General features: G+C 34.6%; 1 protein-coding gene across 1 annotated transcript; it reads right to left on the bottom strand.

Annotated features, from left to right (window-relative positions):
* Positions 1-3,980: 3,980 nt before the first annotated feature.
* Positions 3,981-20,599, bottom strand: LOC131982141 (caspase-3-like). The gene is made up of 7 exons (XM_059346720.1): positions 20,525-20,599; positions 15,207-15,266; positions 11,915-12,078; positions 7,831-7,959; positions 7,446-7,621; positions 6,441-6,564; positions 3,981-5,672 (listed from the first exon to the last, which is right to left on the bottom strand). Exons 2-7 carry the CDS (start codon positions 15,260-15,262, stop codon positions 5,443-5,445), a joined length of 879 nt encoding a protein of 292 aa, XP_059202703.1. The 5' UTR covers positions 15,263-15,266; positions 20,525-20,599; the 3' UTR covers positions 3,981-5,442.
* Positions 20,600-20,992: the final 393 nt, after the last annotated feature.

Here is a 20,992-nt window from a genome sequence, read left to right as displayed (position 1 = left end):
ATATATATATTTGTTCAACCTGTCAGTCCTGAAAAACAACACTCATGTGAAACAAATGTGAGACTTTGCCATGAGCATAAATGGAATAATAATTTGAAAAAATCTGATGTTTTGCTCTTCCTAAAAACATGCAAACAACCAAAATAAGTTTTTAAACTTAAACTACTTACCGAAAAAAAGTTTTATTTTGAAAATTACAATCAGGCTATTGCTGTATTCAAACTGTAACCAAATATACAAATATAATGATAACAACAAAAATAGCTGATAAGAGTTTAATTTCAGAGCTGATATCTAGACATTTAACATGGATTTCTTGTTAATGATATTGGTTATTATCAATAAAACCATGTTAAATATCTAGATATCAGCTCTTAAATTGAACTCTTATCAGCTATTTTTGTTGTTATCATTATATTTGTCCAAACAAATGAACCTTTAGTTGTACCAGACATTAAAATGAACAAGAAACTGAAGAAAACAATAGTCTAATATTTTTCCCATGACTGTATGTGTCATCAATTCCTGTAGAATATGTAAATAAAGCCACTTCTCATACTTTTAAGTCCTGCATTGAGTCATCAGTCCACAGATTAAAAGAAAATGAGTCTAATAACACTAGCTGTGATCCAGATAATGTATTTTAATAATTTAGGTACATTAAGACATAAGTCTGACCTCAAAATACCTGAATGAATAGATCCCCTTACAGGCCTGCCCACTTTATGCTCTAAATGTGTTATTTTCCCCTATTCTAGAATGGGATATTTTAATATTTCTGTGTCCTGGGGTCCCTAAACAGTCTAGGAGTTGCATAATTTGGGTATAACAGGGACGGACTGGGCTGGAGGTCAGGCTGTATCAGAATATCTCCAGCAGGACACGTAATATGAGGGGAGACAAATAATAGGAATTGTTTTAACCCTTCTGTTATGTTTGTTTTTTTATCAGGAACAGCAATAACCTAGGGCATGGTTAAATATCCAGAGCCTGTGGGTTTTTTTAGTCATTCTGTCTTCTCATTTTGTTTCTTTTTTGGTCATTTTGCGGCTTTTTTTGTCATTTTGTGTCTTCTGTGTTTTTTTGGTCATTCTGTCTTCTCATTTTGTGTCTTTTTTGGTCATTTTGTGTCTTTTTTTTAGTCTTTTTTTTGTCGTTTTGTGTCTTTTTTTGTCTTTTTGTGGCTTTTTTGTCATTTTGTATCTTTTGTGGGGGTTTTTTGGTCATTCTGTCTTCTCATTTTGTTTCTTTTTTGGTCATTTTGTGTCTTTTTTTAGGTTTTTACTAGGCTTTTTTTAGTCATTTTGTGGCTTTTTAAAGTCTTTTTTGTCTTTTTTAGTCTGTTTGTGTCTTTTTTTGGTCATTTTGTGTCTTTTTTTGTCATTTTGTGTATTCTGTGTTTTTTTGGTCATTCTATCTTCTCATTTTGTGTCTTTTTTGGTCATTTTGTGTCTTTTTTAAGTGTTTTTTAGTCTTTTTTTAGTAATTTAGTGGCTTTTTTTGTCTTTTTGTGTATTTTTTAGTCATTTTGTGTCTTCTTTGGTCATTTTGTGTCTTTTTTTAGTCATTTTGTGTCTTTTTTTAGTCATTTCGATGAAGAAGTCACACTTTGGCGCTTCTGGAGACTCCAGAGGGTTAATAATATGAAGGCTACACAGTTATGACGATCATGAAATTCCGTTCTACCACAGTCTGCCTCCTGACCGCCCTTTCTGTTTACACCAAACAGAAAGTATAGGTTTTTCAAAATAGAGGAACAGAAAATATGATGTTTGAAAAACACTGTTATTTATTACCTTCAAGATAAATACTTGTAAATGTCAGGATGTGAGCAGGTATAGTGTTGGGTGTGGCCCTGTTATCTCTGTCTGACACGCACACACACACACACACACACACACACACACACACACACAGGGGAGGGATGTGATAAACTCCAATTCCAAGTAATCTGAGGACACGATAAAAAAAAAATGAAATAAAACAGTGCAATCATTTGGTAATATGTTAAATATTTTATCTTATCAGCTTCATGGATTTTCTGTAAGTATACAGTCTTGGAAAAATGATTACACCACCCTTGTTTTCTTCAGTTTCTTGTTCATTTTAATGCCTGGTACAACTAAAAGTACATTTGTTTGGAGAAATATAAACATAACAACAAAAAAAGCTGATAAGAGTTTAATTTAAGAGCTGATATCTAGATATTTAACATGGTTTTATTGATAATGATTTTGGTCATTATCAAGAAAACCATGATAAATGTCTAGATATCAGCTCTTAAATTAAACTCTTATGAGCACATTTTTGTTATTATCATTATATTTGTCCAGACCTTGTACCTGTAGTTGTACCAGGCATTAAAATGAAGATAAATGGTGGTCTAATATTTTTTCCATGACTGTATGCTTATTCTGCACTTCGTCAGAAACACATTTAAAAAAGTTGGAGCTGGAATCAAACATAGTAGCTCCTTGGCTGCACAGACAGAAGTTATGGATAAAACCACATTTATCTGATGCATCAAGAATTAAATTTAATGTCACATAACATAGTGCAGGGATGGGCAACTGGAGGCCCTGGGCCGCATACGGCCCGCACCCTCACTTGAAGTGGCCCTCAGTAAAACTACATGCATTTGAGCATGAAATCTTAAAAGTGCAGTGTAAAAATGCACAAAATTACTTCTTGCAATTAATGTTGGTCTGCTGTTCTTGCACTGAAAAAAAGAAATCACAGTAAGTGGTTATTTTGTATTTGCTTCAAACCTTTTGTATTCCTATTTATACTGTTCTACATGTATTTGAGCATGAAATATGTTAAGTTACTGCACTGTAAACATATTTAAAATTGCAGTTTCATCATATCTGGTTAAGTACACGGTCCTATATGTGGCCCTGTGGTAGTGAACATGAAATATTGTGGCCCCCTGCAGCATTTAAGTTGCCCATCCCTGGTGTAGTGTAACTTTGAAGGACTGCTGATTCATTATAGACCTTCAAAACGACACTAAATGTTCCTCTAGCTTCCTCTAGTGGTTGCATGTTCACATGTTGCCACTTACTGACTCAACAATCCTCAAACACTGTTCATCATTTCAGCTTCTGGCATTAATCCAAAGTAAAGTAAACAGCAGGCCCATTAGCTTTATCGATCCCAGAGTACACACAGGAAACACAGAAGTGATATCAAAACACTGATGGTCACGAGGCTGCAGCAAACATAACACACGTCAGATTTAGACCGCTGCAGACTCTTTAGACTCCAACATGTCAACAGACTGAATACACAGACAGGAGAGCAGCCCTGCAGGTTAGTGTGGAGGTAAATATTCTGCTGTGGCTTCAGTTTAACGCCACTCTGTAGTGCAGGGGTCTCAAACTCACGGCCCTTGGGCCAATTGCGGCCCTTGTGACGATATTTTGTGGCCCCCACCTTGATATGAAAGTTTAATGTGAGTTTTATATGAATGGCACTTTACCCTGTTGTGTGTGGAAGGTCCCTTTAATTACTTTTTTGGTAATTTTTTAATTAGTATTTTTTTAAATAATTTTGTGTCTTTTTTTTGTAATTTTGTGTAATTTTTTTGGTCATTTTGTGTCTTTTTTAAGTAATTTAGGTTTTTTCTGTCATTTTGGTTCTTTTTTTTTAGTAATTTTGTGTCTTTTTTTGGTCATTTTGATACTGCCTCCAGTGGCCCCCAGGTAATTTGAGTTTGAGACCCCTGCTGTAGTGGTTTGTGGAGGTTCTGAACCACAAGGGGGCAGCATTTTCTAAGAAGCTTCAAAAGGCTTTAACTTATGGGCTGAAATATGTGCCACCAGAAACTGAATTTCAATTATTAATATTTGAATTTGAATCACATAATTTGTATGGTTCAATTTGAATCATTGCACTGAAAAACTGAATCTGAATTGTGATTTGAAATTGAATTTATTAGTTTCTAACTGAACATTCAGTTCTCATAATTAAGGGCTGAAAACACACTCAATTACCATTGTTAGAGATTTATTTTTAAAGCCAAGAGAAACATCTAGTGGGGTCAGAACATAAAGCAGATGGTTCATGAGGCTTCATTGGCACATCACTACTGAAAATGTCCCATTGCACACTCAGCATTTAGACAAAAAAAACAAAAACACGATAGATCTAAGATTTGACATTTCATCTGTTACCTTTGAAATATGTAGATATAAGCTTTTAGTTTTACTGTTTTTATTCACAATAATGTCCCTGCATGTCAGGACTGGGTGGATACAGTTTTATATTTACCATTCAAATCTCTTTCATTGATCCCAGTTAAAGGTATAAAAGCATGCACGGAGTTTAGGGCTGGGCGATATATCTATATAAAAATATATTGATATATTTTTAAATGTGATATGGAATTAGACCATATCGATATAGTTAAAAAAAAAAAGCATTTCTTTAGATATAAATGCTACCCTTACTAGGGTTTGTCATATTTAGTTCTTTTGTAATGTTCGTTATTCTTTACTCATATAAATATATTGATTTCAGAAAAAGATTGGCCTATTTTATTTCATAGGCTCTTTATTTTTAGATTTGTTTTATTTAAATGTTTATGGAGTTTTGATTTTTTTTTTAAAAAGGTACTCCTGTTGTCATACAGTATTTATGTTCACTTAAACTGTTTCAATAAAACTACTTGTGACATGTCAAATTTGGCTTTGACTGAACATTTACCCTCACTTTGCGCTAAAAATATCGGGATTTATATTGTATATTGATATTCAGCTTACATATATCAGGATATGACTTTTGGTCCATATGGCCCAGCCCTAACAGAGATATCACAATGGTAATCCCGTAATACATGAAAACAAGACGTGACCACCTGAAAAAGGAAAAATACTACAATATTTATTATTAAGGCAACAAGCATTGCTACATTCTTAAACAACCCCAGCAAGAAGTCCTAAAACCTAAAATTTCTCATGTGATGGCCTGATATTTTATGGTTTATTTGTGCATTTATTGCATTAAAAGCAGATGTGCTGTATGTAGTACACTCATAGTTTATTTCTAAAATATACAGTCTTGTGTTTATGTAGTATAATTAAAGTCCACATTTCTAAGCTAATATTAAAAAAATGTCCCAACACCCTTTAGTATATTCCCTGCAACACATGATCAAAGTTTAACTTTTCTAAAAGATTCAAGTAAAAACCCAACAACATCACAGTGGAGGCTCCAGTTAATTCTCTATAATCCATCCCTTTTATCTTAATGCAGTGTGATTTGTGTTCTACTTGTATTCATATTAAAACTCATGTTATACTGTTTTACATGCAACTGTGCAATGCACTACAACCCTTTGGCCATAGAGAGTAGTTGAAGGTAAAACAGACTGATATTCACTTGGTAATAGAGCACAGTCCCTTGTGACAGCTCAGTAGTTTTCATAGGTAAAATATCTATCTAGTTAGGAAAGTAGAAGTCTTTGGTCAACATAGAGACGATACAGGGGATCTGCTTCTTGCCACTGAATCCCGGCAGGTTGGAGGAAGACTCGAAGGAAAGCGCCACCTTGCGGTTGACTCGTGTCATGATCTGCATCAGCTCCAGCTCGCCACTGAAACGCTGCATCATCTCACACAAGGCCTGCATGAACCAGGAGCCGTTGGCGGTGTTTCTCCACGAGTAGTAGCCTGCAGGACCATTTATAGTGTTAGCATTATGGATACTGGCATAACAGGTTTCTGCAGATATCAGACAGTTATCCACATGACATTTATATTATTCAGTTTTTTTGAAAGGAAAGAAATATAAAGAGGACACACAGAAACCAATTTTTGCCTGTAAAGAAAGAAAACATGACGATAACTTAGACTTGTGGTACCCCGTCATTATAATGAGAAACTCTTGAAATAATTACTTAGTTTCTCAGAACAATCACTGAAGTATTGCAAAATAATGAGATAGTATCTAAAAATAACAACTTTTACTACTAAGTTATTATTTGTTTTTGTTATTTTATTATTTAGACAAAAGACAAGTCTTTATTATGAAATACAATGTCATTATTTTGACTAACTCAGAACTCATTATTTTGAAATAATTACGTTAATTAATGATTTAATTAATTAATTAATTAAGTTTTTACATTGACATACTAAGCCATTATTGTCGAAATACAGTCTTTATTTTGAAATATTAGTCTTTATATTGACATACTAAGCCATTATTTTGAAATACTTTTTTTTTTATTATTTTGAAATACTAAGTCTTTATACTAAGCCATTATTTTGAAATACAGTGTTTATTTTGAAATACTAAGTCTTTATATTGACATACTAAGTCATTACTTTTGAGATAGTCTTTATTTTGAAAAAGCTTCCTATTATAATGACTCACAGGACCTGTATTTTCCCCTCACATTGGTGGGAATGGGCTTCTACACTTCCATTATAAGTTACCTGGAGCCGTGGAATAAGCATACAGGAAATCTGCCTCCACAGGAATCCTCTCTGAGGTCTGGTCATCTACGCTGGGCATGCTGTCACACTCAATTCCACCATCCAGGTCTGAGCCACGGCATGCCTAAAAAAAGAAATCCAGGTTCATTAAGTGTGATACGCATTATTTACATTAACTATGAGTATTTCATGGTTGTACTGAGACACTGAGAGTATGTGGTTTAACCCATTTAGGCCTAAAACGCCTGTAAAAAATGCCTGTAAAACCTCTGGGTGATTTTAAAATAACCCCCTAAAACCTGAAGTTTTTCTGTAAATTCAACAGAAGTGTCAACGCTTCCTACTAAATAATAGATTTTTCAGCCTCTGTAGCAGATAGAAATGAAATTCAAAAAGTATTTGAGAGCTTATAGCTGTTATATCTGAGCTCCCTCCGCTATAGTCGTCTTCAGCCATGATTTCAGTTCTGGAAAAGTCCCATGTTGCATTGCGACACTCCCACATGTATTCTCATTTTGAGTCTTCTTGTGTCCTTTTTTGGTCATTTTGTGTCTTTTTATTGTCATTTTGTGTCCTTTTTTTAGTCATTTTGTGTAATTTTAGTCATTTTGTGTCTTTCTTTTGTCATTTTGTGTCTTTTTTTAGTCATTTTGTGTCTTTTTTTTGGTGATGATTTCAAAGTTCTGGAAAAGTCCCATGTTGCATTGCGACACTCCCGCATGTATTCTGATGCATTTCATTGTCCAAGGGACCAAAAATAGGTGGAAAAAACTACAAATACTACAAAACGACGTATCCCTTTTCCCGGCTTTAATGGTAGAATAACGCAACAGCGCCCCCTGGTTTAAATGGTAGAAATGTGGTAATGCTTTCCCAGCTTAAATGGGTTAAAAGCTACTTAGCAACCAGTGGATGTTGTGTGAGATTTAAGCCATATTTAACAAATATTGGCATCAAATAGTAATAAAAAATGAATGTGTGGTATTGTGGGTACATTTAACTAACCTGTATGAAGAAGAGCTTTGGTTTCCCCACCAGACTCTTACAGCGATCTCCTTTAAAGTATTTAGTCAGCTCTTCAAACTTTAACCAGCCGTCAGTACCGTATATTATCCCCTCATCTCCATGACTCAGCAACACACATGCAAATGATGCACAATCACTGTGGTCCTCCTGGGATGCTAGACACGAAAAGAATGGATACAAAACAAGACAAGAGTTACATTATTAGCCCAGATGCTCTTACATTTTAATTATTATATTGAGGACAGTGGAGTTACTTTTACATCTTTTAGTTCTCAGACTGACAAGTTGATTCTACATGACACAGTCAGAGGATGGAAAGCATTAGTTCTTTCACACAGTGGTAACAAACGCTAGTTTCTTTTACCAGCAGACAGCTTTTCGTTCATCTGGTCCACCGTCTGATCATTGGCCACCTGGACTTTATAACCCAGGGCAGAGAAGGTCTTCACAGCAGCCGCAGCATCTACATCTGTCCCGTTACGAAGACTCATATCTAAAGAGGCAGACAGAACCACAAGTAAAAATGCAGCTGACAGCAGCTTTGATATAATCACATACATCACAGTATGCTGAAACACCATGAGATGAGAGGACAAGTATGTCCAAAACCTTATATGAAACCAGTGGTACACGAATTGCAATTTCTTTCAGGTAAAAAAAACTACAGTATGCCATCACTAGATACTTTGCCACCAAAATATCCCAAGGTGCAATACGATTTAAGTCACATCATTGTAACATAACTGTATCCCAAATCGGACACCGTTCGGCTAAGATTCTATCAAAATTTCACATGAACTACTAATATAAATGATCATGTTATGCTTCCAATAAATTAAATGGTGTGAAACTGAAGTCGAACTTCTTATCTTTTGAACCGTATATTGTTATGGCTTGGGTTTACCAGAGTCGGCTAAAGGATGCTAACGCGGATGAATTAGCCGTGTGCTAACTGTATCCCACATCAGACACTTGGATCAATGGGGGCTGCTGAGTTTTTCGGGGGAAATTGGATGTTTCTGGGTAAACCAAATAAATAACACCTATCAACCATCGTTATCAACACTACCGGACCGTACTTCTGTCCTTCACAATAAAACACAGTACAGTAAAAATAAAGATGTACTTTTAAGATCGTCGCCTGAGTGTTTCCCAAGCGTTCTTACTGCTTTCTCTCATCAGAGTTACTTTCGTATTGTAATTAGACATGAAAATCTCCATGTACATAAAATAAATTTCACATTGTTAAGTGTGTATATATCAATTATACCTACACTGGTGGTGGCGATCTTATTTGAAATGACCGTGAAAACACGGGAGAGTGTGACATTGCAGATGTGTCCGATTTGGCACACAGTTACTATATGTAGGCGCATTCAGATTAGCATGGGTTATCACAGTTACATCTCCAACAGGCTCTCAGGAAATGGTTATGGAATATTACAGCTCAGTGCATCCAAAAAGACACACACTACTGTTTAATCACACAAGTATACTGAACAATAGTACACATATTGGGTTTGTAGTGCATTTTATGTGATTTTTGCATGCTGTTTGAGATGAATGCAACATAACCTTCTGAAGTCACACCTCCTGCTTCCGAAACTTTTTACAGCTAATATTAGAATCTGCTTATTTATTGTGCAGACCCAAGAGAACTGATAGTTTAGACTGCCTCACTTTTCCAGTTGCTGTCTCATGTCTAATTGTGTGTATTCATGTCACTGAAATGACAAAACACAACTAAAATATGAAGTGGTGTTAAGAAATGGGTAACTCTTCCTTGCTGCATTCATGTGATGTCGGAAAACACAAGAAACATTTTTAAAAGACATGGTACATTGTATTTTTTGTCTTGAAACTTTAACCCTTTCACAGTGTGTTTTCAGTTCAAAGTTGTTGCTTAGAAATCTCTTGTTCAGTGTTCAGTTGGACTGAAAGACACTCTTAGGAATCAGCTGTTTACTTTAAATTACTGATGCACCTTTCTAACCAAGTCAGCTAGCAAGCACTAGCATTAGCTGATGACATAGCGTTATTCCTGATCCATTCATTCGCTGGTTGCACAATATCAATATGGCAACGGCCGTAAACCAAGATGATGACAGCCAAAATGCCAAACTCGTAGGTTCAAAATCAGAGTCCACAAACGATTGGTTTCAATCCACTATTTAATTACAGTCTATGGTTGTAACCGATGTCCATGTAGAGTGACATAGATTAGTTATTTACTAGCATTAACCCTGATAACAGGTCAGATAAAGCAATAAGTTAGGGAACGTTCAGGTGCAGAAGACGAAACCAAACCCAACCTGAGAAACAGCTATCAACGTGTTTTAACATTTGCAGTAGGGCTGCAACGATTCGTCGAAGTTGTCGACAAAAATCGATAATAGAAATAGTCGACAATGAATTCCATTGTTGACTATTGTTGCCAGACGTGTTTTTCCAACAGAGTGAGGCATCTCACTTCATTACAATCTCTGCCGAGCGCGAGCGGTAACGTACCCGCTTGCGGCGTCCAACACAGCTACACGTTTGGGAGCATTTCAGCCTGGATACGGCCAATAAAAAAATGACACGCAAGGTTTGCAAAGCAGACCTGCGATGCACGAGCATTTAAAAAGAAAGCACGTCGGGCAGTTGAACCAAACGGAGTCTGACTTGCCTCGGTAAGATTCAAGTAACATTCAGCCGATACGTTTTGTTTATAAGCGCTTTTTTTCGCTTTAAAAGAGAGCTTTAACGTTATGTCTGACGAACGTATTTTAGATTAAATGCATGCAGTCTGAAGCAGAGAGCCAGCATGGAGCCTTTCTGCAGAAGAAGCAGATGTGAGTCACTGAGTCAGTACTGGTGCTGGTCTGTGATATGAGGTTCCAACAGGTGAGCCCAGTTCAACCCAGACTACATCCAGAACCCAGAACCAGTTCCACCCACTTGATGGAGCAGAAATACAGTTTTATAAAACACATTTTCCTGTCCAGAAAAAATGGACAGAGGTTTATTTATTTTTTGTATGAATCAGCAGCTGAATTGTTGAATAAAAGATGCATTTTTCATTTAAGTACCCATCTTTCTTGTGTTTATTATCATTTGCCACATATTTAAAGCAACTTCATGCTAAATTTAAGAAAAAATTAATAATTATCCGATTAGTCGACTAATCGTTTCAATAGTCGGTGACTAGTTGACTATTAAAATAGTCGTTAGTTGCAGCCCTAATTTGCAGCATAAAATACAACACATCTTTGTACTGTAGCATCCATGTTGTTTCCAGGTTATGACTTAAAGCTGAACACATCGATGTCAGAAGAACGACTCCCAACTCAGAAAAAAAGGGACCCTCCGAGGAGAGTATCCATATCATCTAGCCTTATTCAGAGAATAATAGTAGGAAGGTTTTCTTTTTTTACAAACTCTAAAAACCTCTTGCAAACCAAATTACACCGTGTACAGTCAGCTGCTGTACTCCAACTGTTCTACACTGTGTACATCTTGTATTTTTTTGACAGACTTCACTGTTTATAGTGTAAATTCTGTTTATACTGCCATATTTATATTTATATTTATACTAATAATTCTGTTTATAATGTGCCATATTACCATACTATTCACTAGTGATGTGCCAATGAAGCCTCATGAACCATTTTCTTAATTTTCTTACTCCACTAGATGAAGCTCTCTGCTCTCAAAAAAAGGGCTGGAAACGCAGTAAAATCACCATTGCTTTAGCCTTTTTCAATAAACCAAGAGCGCCATCTAGTGGGCTCAGAAAATAAAGCAAATGGTTCATGAGGCTTCATTGGTACATCACTACTATTCCCCATATTTATACTGTTATTCCAGTTTTGCCACTGTCTTTTTGTCGATGTCTTCTTGCTTGTATATATGTTTTTCTAAATCAAAATCAAATCAAATTGCCTTTATTGTCATTATATAGGCAACTATACAACAGAATTGAAAGTGCCACTGCATGAGGTGCATAGTAAGAAAATCATAACACAAAACAACATGAGTAAAAACATTTAAAAATACCGAGCTAAACAAGGACAAAACAAGAACAAGGACATGTGATGTAATAAATAATTATAAAAATAAATAAATGGCTACTGAAAATGCTATAATTTATAAATGAGGTAGATTGTATGTTTTGCACATATCAACTGTATTGCACATGTCCGTTTTATTGCACTTTTTACATTTATATTTAATATCTTTAACTTATATTTTATATTTTCATGTTTATTGCTGTTTTCACTGGGGATAAGAGGGAAACACAATTTAAATTCTCTGTATGTCCTGGACATACGGCAGCATTGATTAATACTTGACTTTTTCTTTTCCTGCTGTGACATGTCAAAATGTCTTCTGTGGAAAAGATCTCATTTGGTTTTAGACAAATTGTGTGTTTGTGTGTGTGTGACTAGTTGAATGGGTTTAGTTACTTGTGTCTTTGTCGAAGTTCTTATTGTTGATAATGAGACATTTTCCGATGCAGGGATAGTCCATCCTGTAGCGGTATGGGTCTGCTGTTTTACTGCCACCGCCGCTGGGCTCAGCGTCCATCTCCTCAGCAGTCTGATTACTGTCTGCAGGCTCCGCATCGGACCTGAAAATGTACACACACACACACACACACACACACAAACATACAGAGACTCATAAAAGGCACTGTGAAATGATTTGAAACCTGAGGAACTTGTTCAGCACCATCTGATTTCAACACTTTTTAACATGTTTTGACAGCAGCTCAGTGGAATCTAAACTTGTTTTCAGTAAAGTCGGAGCCATCCGGTTACACACATTATACATGTATTATTTCTGGAATATCTCTTTATACAGGGTGATGTATCAAATCAGTGGTATTATAAATGTGCAAAAACATTTAGCATTTTCACATCTATGTATTATCTATTGGAATAAGCATTCCTCTCTTTCAAAATGAGCTTCTACCTCCTTGAAGTAATATATAATAATATATTACTTCAAAGAGGTAGAAGTATGTATGTATGGGTCAATGACGTTTTTTTCCCCATAAAAATCTGATTATATACAGGGAAATAAATGTGAACTAAAATGAGAAAAAATACAATCCACGTTTACATTGCAACGCTATGGTTTATAACCATTTTTTCCCATAATTTGTCAAAACTTTTGAAAAAAAATGGTTGTATTTACAATATGTTCTGCTCAATATTGACGAAATGTGTAAATGTAGAATACTGAGAAAAAAAAAATCATCTGATGTTTTTTAAAATTAAGTAATTATGTATATGTATAAGTCCACTTAAAGACAATGTAGGTGGATGAAGCATTTAATATTTATCATTTTTTTGTGGTTACACCATTTGAGATCTTGCCAACCCTTATTTGTCACTGACCCATTTACCAAATAGCTTGAGACTGAATTTATAACATTACATTCCAAGTCTAAAAGCAACATCTGGATGCTACGCAGCTCTTTCTTTTTCATATGTATTCACTGTGCTTTAACCTAGTATTTCTGGACAGTTGCAGATATAGAACAGGTGCTTCAATCATTAGTATTATACTGTTTGTAGACAAGAGGGGCGCAGGTTCGACTCCGGCCTGTGGCTCTCCTGTGTGGCGTTTGCATGTTCTCCCTGTGTCAGCGTGGGTTCTCTTTCAGGGTTCTCCGGCTTGCAGTTCAAAAAACATGCAGCTTAAGTTTAATTGGTGACTCTGTATTGCCCGTAGAAGTGAATGACAGCGTGAATGGTTGTCTGTCTCTATGTGTCTGTCTGTGATAGTCTGTAGACCTGTCCAGGGTCTCGCCAAATGTCAGCTAGGATCGGCTCCAGCCCACCCCACATTTAGATAAGCAGTTAAAAATAATGAATGAATGAATTAATTAATTAATTAATGGATTCCAGTGGCAGTTGCACGGGATTGTTTCCAGTTGTGTGATCCAAACATTTTCCAGTAAATTGTAAGGATTGTTGTGAAGCCCAAATGTTAAAATGAATTGACAAAAGATAAATGTAATCACATCTAAAATATACATCATGCTTTTATCTAATGGACAGCTGATCTGTTTCAATCCATCTTTGCCTGTGCAAAAAACACCTGCTGCACATAAAGGCAGTCATGCACTTTATTGACAGGGCAGCAAATGATATTATCTAAACTACATTTATATAGCCACAATAACAAAAAAATATTTTGGCTAACTTGTTCAGGTGTTTGCTTCTTCTTTTTTTGATGGCAGACATTCAAAGCTCCGCTTCAAAAACACAACAGAAGCTTTGAATGTGCAAGAAATGACATTCAGTATAAGCCCTTATAGACTTTGGTTTATAGCCGACACTGTCAAATTGAATAATAAACAAAAGTAAAAAAGAAAGGAAAAAGGATTAAACTTCCCTCTTGTAAATTATATACAAAAAGGTGACTGACTTTAACTATCTGAGAGGGTCACATAAAGCTGCTTCACAGAGCCACTTCACTGTGTTTGATTGACATCTTCCTCACTCTGCTGTTAGCTTTGTTGCACCTTTATCATTTTTATTGGTGCATGGAGTCCAGCAGGCCTCTGACCTCCTGCAACCCGAGCAGAGTCTAATCAGCCCGGTAAGTCAAACACCTGTGTGAGGGTGCAGGCCTTTAACCCATTGACGCCGGGAAAGCATTACCGCATTTCTACCATTAAAGCCGGGAGCGCTGTTGCGTCACTCTACCATTAAGGCCGGGACAGCGGATATGTCATTTTGTAGTATTTGTATTTTTTTCCACCTATTTTCGGTCTCTTGGCCGATGAAATGCATCAGAATCATGATCAGAATACATGCGGGAGTGTTGCAATGCATCATGGGACTTTTCCAGAACTGAAATCATGGAGGAAGACGACTATAGCGGAGGAGCTCAGCAGGAAGTGACGGAAGAGATCTGATGAAAACAGCACCGATCATTTTATTGCTGATCCGGACTTTGATCCCTCGGAACCAATCGACCGGCATTTATGGATGAGGAATATGTTTTTAGACGACATATTTTCACCGAAGAACAGACAGATTTGTGGCTATCTGGAGATAATAATAATAATATTATTAATAATATATTAATATTAATAATAATAGGCTAATTGATTGTGATGATGATATAAGAAATCATGACTGTTTATGTCTTATATTACTTTATGCGTCGTTGAGTACCCTGAAAAGTGCAATATATAAAATGTATTATAATTACTTATTATTATTATTATGAAATATATATTTTTTTTATTACAGTAGGCTAATGAGAACTATGTCTTGTTCTTCCAATGGTCATATCATGTTTGCATCTTGCTAATGGGCATGTATTAGTATTATGCATAGGATTTTTTATTCAGTCAAATGTAACATTTGCTGAGTTTGTTGATTTTATAAAAAACTTTATTGAAGGTTTGGACAAATAAACTCAACTTTGTATGAAAGCCACGGGTATAAGCTCTCAAATACTTTTTGAATTTCATTTTTATCTGCTACAGAGGCTGAAAAATCTATTATTTAGTAGGTGTTGAATTTCCAGAAAAACTTCAGGTTTTAGGGGGTCATTTGAAAATCGCCCAGAGGTTTTACAGGCATTTTTTTCCAGGCGCTTTAGGCCTTAATGGGTTAAAGTGAGCAGCTGCTACCTGAATTAGAATAATTCTCTAATTTTCGATGGAGAGAGAACATGTGTTTAGGTGCATAATATATGGATGGTCAGGTGTATTCATCAGTGTACAATAATTACTTCTTTGAGAAGAGTCTCAAGGCGTCCACAGTGTCCCCATCTCCACGGTCAGCCATGTTCCTACAAAACACATACAAAGCATTCATCAGAAAACATCAACTGTGACCTCCAGTCACGCAAACTTGTTTTCCAGATTTGCATCTATCTTTCTCTTTTATTTCCTGGTAATGAGTATTCAAACTTCACACGTCAAAGTGTGTGCAGGGTTCACCACTTTCAGTGTCATTTAAAACAAGCAAAGCTTTTCTCATATACAGTCATGGAAAAAATGATTAGACATTTCCATGGTTTTCTTGATAATGATTTTGGTTATTATCAAGAAACCCATGTTAAATGTCTAGATATCAGCTCTTAAATTAAACTCTTATCAGCTATTTTTGGTGTTCTCATTATATTTGTCCAAACAAATGTACCTTTACCAGGCATTAAAATGAACAAGAAATTTAAGAAAAACAAGGGTGTTGTAATATTTTTTCCATGTCTGTATTTCTATGTTATTAATTGTACGTTTAATACATTCCAATCTTCCTATAAATGCAATGTGATAATTTATAATAAAACATATTTCTTTATGTTCAGAGGAGGTGTAACTTTCAAAGCTTTGAGTCTATAAAAAACTTCCAACTGAAACTCTGAAACTGAATATAAAATGCATTTTCATGTTTTGAAGCCACATCTCTATTTGTCCAAACAAATGTACCTTTAGTTGTACCAGCCATGAAAATGAACAAAAACCTGAAGAAAACAAGGCTGGTCTAATCATTTTTTTCCAATGACTGTATATACACTTAACTCTTAACATGAGTGCGTTTATGTTTAGTTGTACCAGGCATGAAAATGAACGAGAAATTGAAGAAAACAATGGTCTAATAGTTTTTTCCAGGACTGTATCTGCAAAAGCAACTTTGTTCTGGTACTTTTTACACAAAAAGTATATTCACAATGTTTAAATGGTAAATGGAGTGCACTTATATAGCGCTTTTATCCAAAGTCAGGGCACCGAGCAAATTATATTCTTATATAACGAGGTCTTTTCCAAGGAAGAGATTTCGACATGTCACAGCAGGAAAAGAAAAAGTCAAGTCAACTTATTTATCAATGCAACCGATACAAATATGACTATCATATATGCATTTTTACATTGTTTCTATCACAATCTTCAGAAATCCAGCAGCTGAAGTGCATAATGACAATAATTACGTCATTTGGACGATGCTTTACGTTCTAATTCTTGCGCATGGGAAACAAGCACGAGTCAACCATGAAGGTTCAACTAGCTAAAGCAAACAACCTTTCCAAATCTTTAAAAAATGCACATTTTAAAAATGCACTTTTACTTCATTGATTGTTTGCTTTGTATATCTCAGTACAAATTATGTTTTATAATTTTAATATCCTATGTACACATTATTTTTAGTTTATTCTTACTTACTATGTTCTTTTTAATATGCTTTTATTTTAATTGGAGCCTGTTTTTATTTTTGCTAGTGCAAAGCACTTTGTAAATGTGTTTTGATAGGTGTTAAACAAATAAAATAAATGATTGTTGCTTCTATTATTTGTTGTATAAAATAGCCTCAACTCAGCTTGTCTCAATGAGATAAAGTAGTATTTTTCTAATATTAAGGACGGGGATGTTAGTCCCAGGGGCGCTGATCCATCTCAGCTATAAATCTTGTGATATGAATTTGGATGAAGCTTTTCTGTAGAGGGGCTGTGCAGAAAAATTGCAAAACGTTTTCTCAGTCGTTTTGCAGGAAACAGACTTCCTCCCACACATCTCTTTGGAAGAAAGATTCCAGTGAAATGCTGAGACAGTTTTTGGAGGCTGAAACAAAACTTAATTTCTACACAGTTAGGGTGGCAAAAACAAGTTTGGAGACCTTTATAACTAGGCTTTTTGGAAAAACATATTTTTCCTTTGCAACCTGGTTGAAGTAACCATTCAAAAATACTATATGATTTAAATTCAAATATTATAACATTTTATCTTTTTTTTCTGACTATAGCAAAAGCTCATTGACTGTCACGTTTAGGGATTTTTTTATTATCATATCTAGTTCAGATGATCTGACACAGGACTGAAGAGAATGTATGTGGATTCAGACTTCTAACTCAAAACCAGTAAACCACATGACTGGTTCAAACTGACCACAACCACCAACACAGTTCTTCCTGGAAGTTGTTCACACTGTGGTGACTCTTATAAAGTGTGGTTAGTAAGACCAAGGCTGGATTAAGCGAGCTGAAAATAACTACAGTATTTATTTAGAATAAAAACACACAATAGCAAGTATGCATCATTATTAATAAACTGATGGTGATTTCAGAGGGGGGGGGACATCCTGTTACGTTAGGAGGCAGAGCTCATAGCGAAACTCGACAACAAACAGGAAATTACTTACACTTTTTTTTTAAAAGTCAGTTAAAAGCATAGATGAGTCATAATGTGCTCTTAATTGACAAGTCACCGTTACCATTGAATTACATATCAAGTGGAAATAAAGTTAACGAATCATTGTACATGCACCATGAAGAACGCCAGGCTGTAACGGTCACAAATATTATTATTCTGTAGAAGAGAGTTTGGGAATTAAAGGTTGATGTAATATTAATAGCATACAATGGAGCTACATGTCTGCAGTAGTGGAAAAAGTATTCAGGTCTCTTAGTTTAGTAAAAGGACAAATACTCAGTGTGAAATGACTCCACGACAAGTAAAAGTTCTGCATTCAAAACTTACTGAAGTAAAAGTACAAAAGTAAGCGTCAAAATATATTATTGGATTATTAATATTGTTGATGCATTTATGTCATTTTTTCAAGGATTAATTTTTATCTTTTTAACATACTGTAATGAGGTTTAATTTCAACAAATGTCTAATCACTTTAAATATATCATGTTTATGTTAAATCTCTACCTAAAGTAACTAAAGCTGTCAGTTAAATGTAGTAAAAAGTACAATATTCATCTCAAAATGTAGTGGAGTAGAAGTATAAAGTATGAAGTAAAAGTACAAAAGCATCAAAAGTTAAAGTACTCGTTATGCAGAATTGACCCACTCAGATTGTTTTATATATCCCAAATATATTATTGGATTAATATTATTGATGCATTTATGTGAACAGCATTTTTAATTTTCTCAATGATTTATTTTAATCGTCTTAACAAACTATAACAAGGTTTAATTTCAACAAATGTCTGATCACTTGTGTGTAATGTATCATGCTAAATCTCGACCTGAAAAGTAACTAAAGCTAAATGTAATGGAGTAAAAAGAACAATATTCACCTCAAAATGTTGTGGAGAAGAAGTGTAAAGTTACATAAAATGCAAATACTTAAGTAAAAGTACTAATACCACACTGTGAAATTACTACACTCCAAGTAAAAGTCCTGCATTCAAAACTTACTGAAGTAAAAGTACAAAAGTATCAGCACCAAAATGTACTTAAAGTATCAAAAGTAAAAGTACTATGTAGTATTATGCAGAATGGACCCACTCAAATTGTTTTATATATTCTTAATATATTATTATATAATTTGTTATTGATGCTTTTACGTAAGCAGTGCTTTAATTTTGTAAAGACAGGGTTAATTTAACTACTTAATATACTGAGAGATAGATTTGATTTTACTGAAGTTAAAATAGAAAAGTATCAGCATCAAAATGTACTTAAAGTATCAAAGTAGTGGAGTAGAAGTATAAAGGTACATAAAATAGGAATACTCACGTTAAGTACAACAAGTACAGCAGTCGAGTAAATGCATTTTTTTAACTCTAACTCTGTTTTTAGATTGAGTTTTTATTACTATTTTATTGTTTTACTAATTTAAGTATTTTATTGTTTTTATTTATAACTATATTTGTGCATGATTTTTATTGTTTTTTAATAACTGTACAGCACTTTGATCAACTGAGGTTGTTTTTAAATGTGCTCTATAAATAAACTTTGACTTGACTTGACTTTTTGACTTTGACTACCACTGAATATTATTATTCTGTATTGATGCTTTTACGTAAGCAGTGCTTTAATTTTTTAAAGACAGGGTTCATTTAACTAATTAATATACTGTTATAAGATTTGATTTTACTGAAGTTAAAATACAAAAGTATCAGTATCAAAATGTACTTAAAGTATCAAAGTAGTGGAGTAGAAGTATAAAGTTACATAACAGGGGAACACTCAAGTAAAGTGCAACTTCATCAAGCACATACTTGAGTAAATGTATTTTTTTTAACTCTAACTCTGTTTTTAGATTGAGTTTTTATTACTATTTTATTGTTTTACTAATTTAAGTATTTTATTGTTTTTATTTATAACTATATTTGTGCATGATTTTTTATTGTATTTTAATAACTGTACAGCACTTTGATCAACTGAGGTTGTTTTTAAATGTGCTCTATAAATAAACTTTGACTTGACTTGACTTTTTGACTACTTTAACTTTGACTACCACTGAATATTATTATTCTGTATTGATGCTTTGATTTTGTAAAGACAGGGTTTATTTAACTACTTAATATACTGTTATAAGATTTGATTTTACTGAAGTTGAAATAGAAAAGTATCAGCATCAAAATGTACTTAAAGTATCAAAGTAGTGGAGTAGAAGTATAAAGTTACATAACAGGGGAATACTCAAGTTAAGTACAAGTACAGCACTCGAGTAAATGTATTTTTTAAACTCTAACTCGATTTTAGATTGAGTTTTTATTACTATTTTTAGTATTTTATTGTTTTCATTGTTTTTATTTATAACTATATTTGTGCATGATTTTTATTGTATTTTAATAACTGTACAGCACTTTGATCAACTGAGGTTGTTTTTAAATGTGCTCTATAAATAAACTTTGACTTGACTTGACTACTTTGCACCACTGAATATTCACATATACTGTATAAATATTACTACCATATAACCCAGCTACATGTCTGTGTTTGCCTCATGACTCATGAAACTCCTTCAGGAAGCTACTTTGAACTACAAACTGTCACTAGCTAACATTAACTCACACAGGAGCTAACATACACCAACCAATATGAAGCAACAACATTCACTTAACGTGTCGTCACACAGTACAAGAGGAAGTTTAATGAATTCACAACAACTGTAGTCAACCGTAAACTTAACATGACTGCTGAAAAAAATAATTTAACTCATTTAATCCAGGTGCTAACGTTACCTGAAGAACTTTCTAGTGACGTAAAATAAACGGGTTTTAACGGTTGACGTTAGTTCTGAAACTACAACTGACAAAGTCCTGCTACGTCAAAGTATTTGTGTGAATTATAATGTAAAAAATATATACATACTTTTTTCTGTTTTTCCAAAACAAACGCTCCTCTGTAGTGAGACGGTGGCTGGTGACTCCCTGTCCCGTCCTTACTATCACTAGAGGAGGAAATGTCAACTTGTTTCAAAGTACAGTCAGGAAACTCTCAGCCAATCAGGAACGCTGTTCCATGTGTGGGCGGGACAAACCTTGCAAAAAGCAGACGCACCTTGACCAAAAGGAAGCATCTGATTGGCTTAGAAAACTGTCCGTAAACGTCAAGGCAAGCCAATCCCCTGGCGTGTCAGTACACGCTGGAGTAATCTAGAAAGTGAAAATAATATGCACATGTTTAATGCAGCTATCAGGGACATTATGTTACACAACACTTCTAATTGTTACACAATCACATTGTTATTTATATTAACACATTTTGCTTCTGTTTCTGCTGCTGTGAGTAGTGAATTTCCCCGTTGTGGGTTCAATAAAGTATAATCTAATCTAACATG

Source organism: Centropristis striata, chromosome 12 (genome assembly GCF_030273125.1).
Source record: "Centropristis striata isolate RG_2023a ecotype Rhode Island chromosome 12, C.striata_1.0, whole genome shotgun sequence".
Lineage (NCBI taxonomy): Eukaryota > Metazoa > Chordata > Actinopteri > Perciformes > Serranidae > Centropristis > Centropristis striata.
Note: the sequence above shows the minus strand (reverse complement) of the source record. Positions and strands in the feature narration are given on the sequence as shown.

Excerpts from the sequence above, each read along its gene's own strand:
- LOC131982141 (XM_059346720.1), bottom strand. The coding sequence starts at position 15,262 with ATGGCTGACCGTGGAGATGGGGACACTGTGGACGCCTTGAGACTCTTC. Across the intron at positions 7,960-11,914 it reads GAACTTCGACAAAGACACAA|ATATGAGTCTTCGTAACGGG; the intron begins GTAACTAAACCC and ends CTGCCTCTTTAG. Across the intron at positions 5,673-6,440 it reads TGCTTATTCCACGGCTCCAG|GCTACTACTCGTGGAGAAAC; the intron begins GTAACTTATAAT and ends ATGGTCCTGCAG.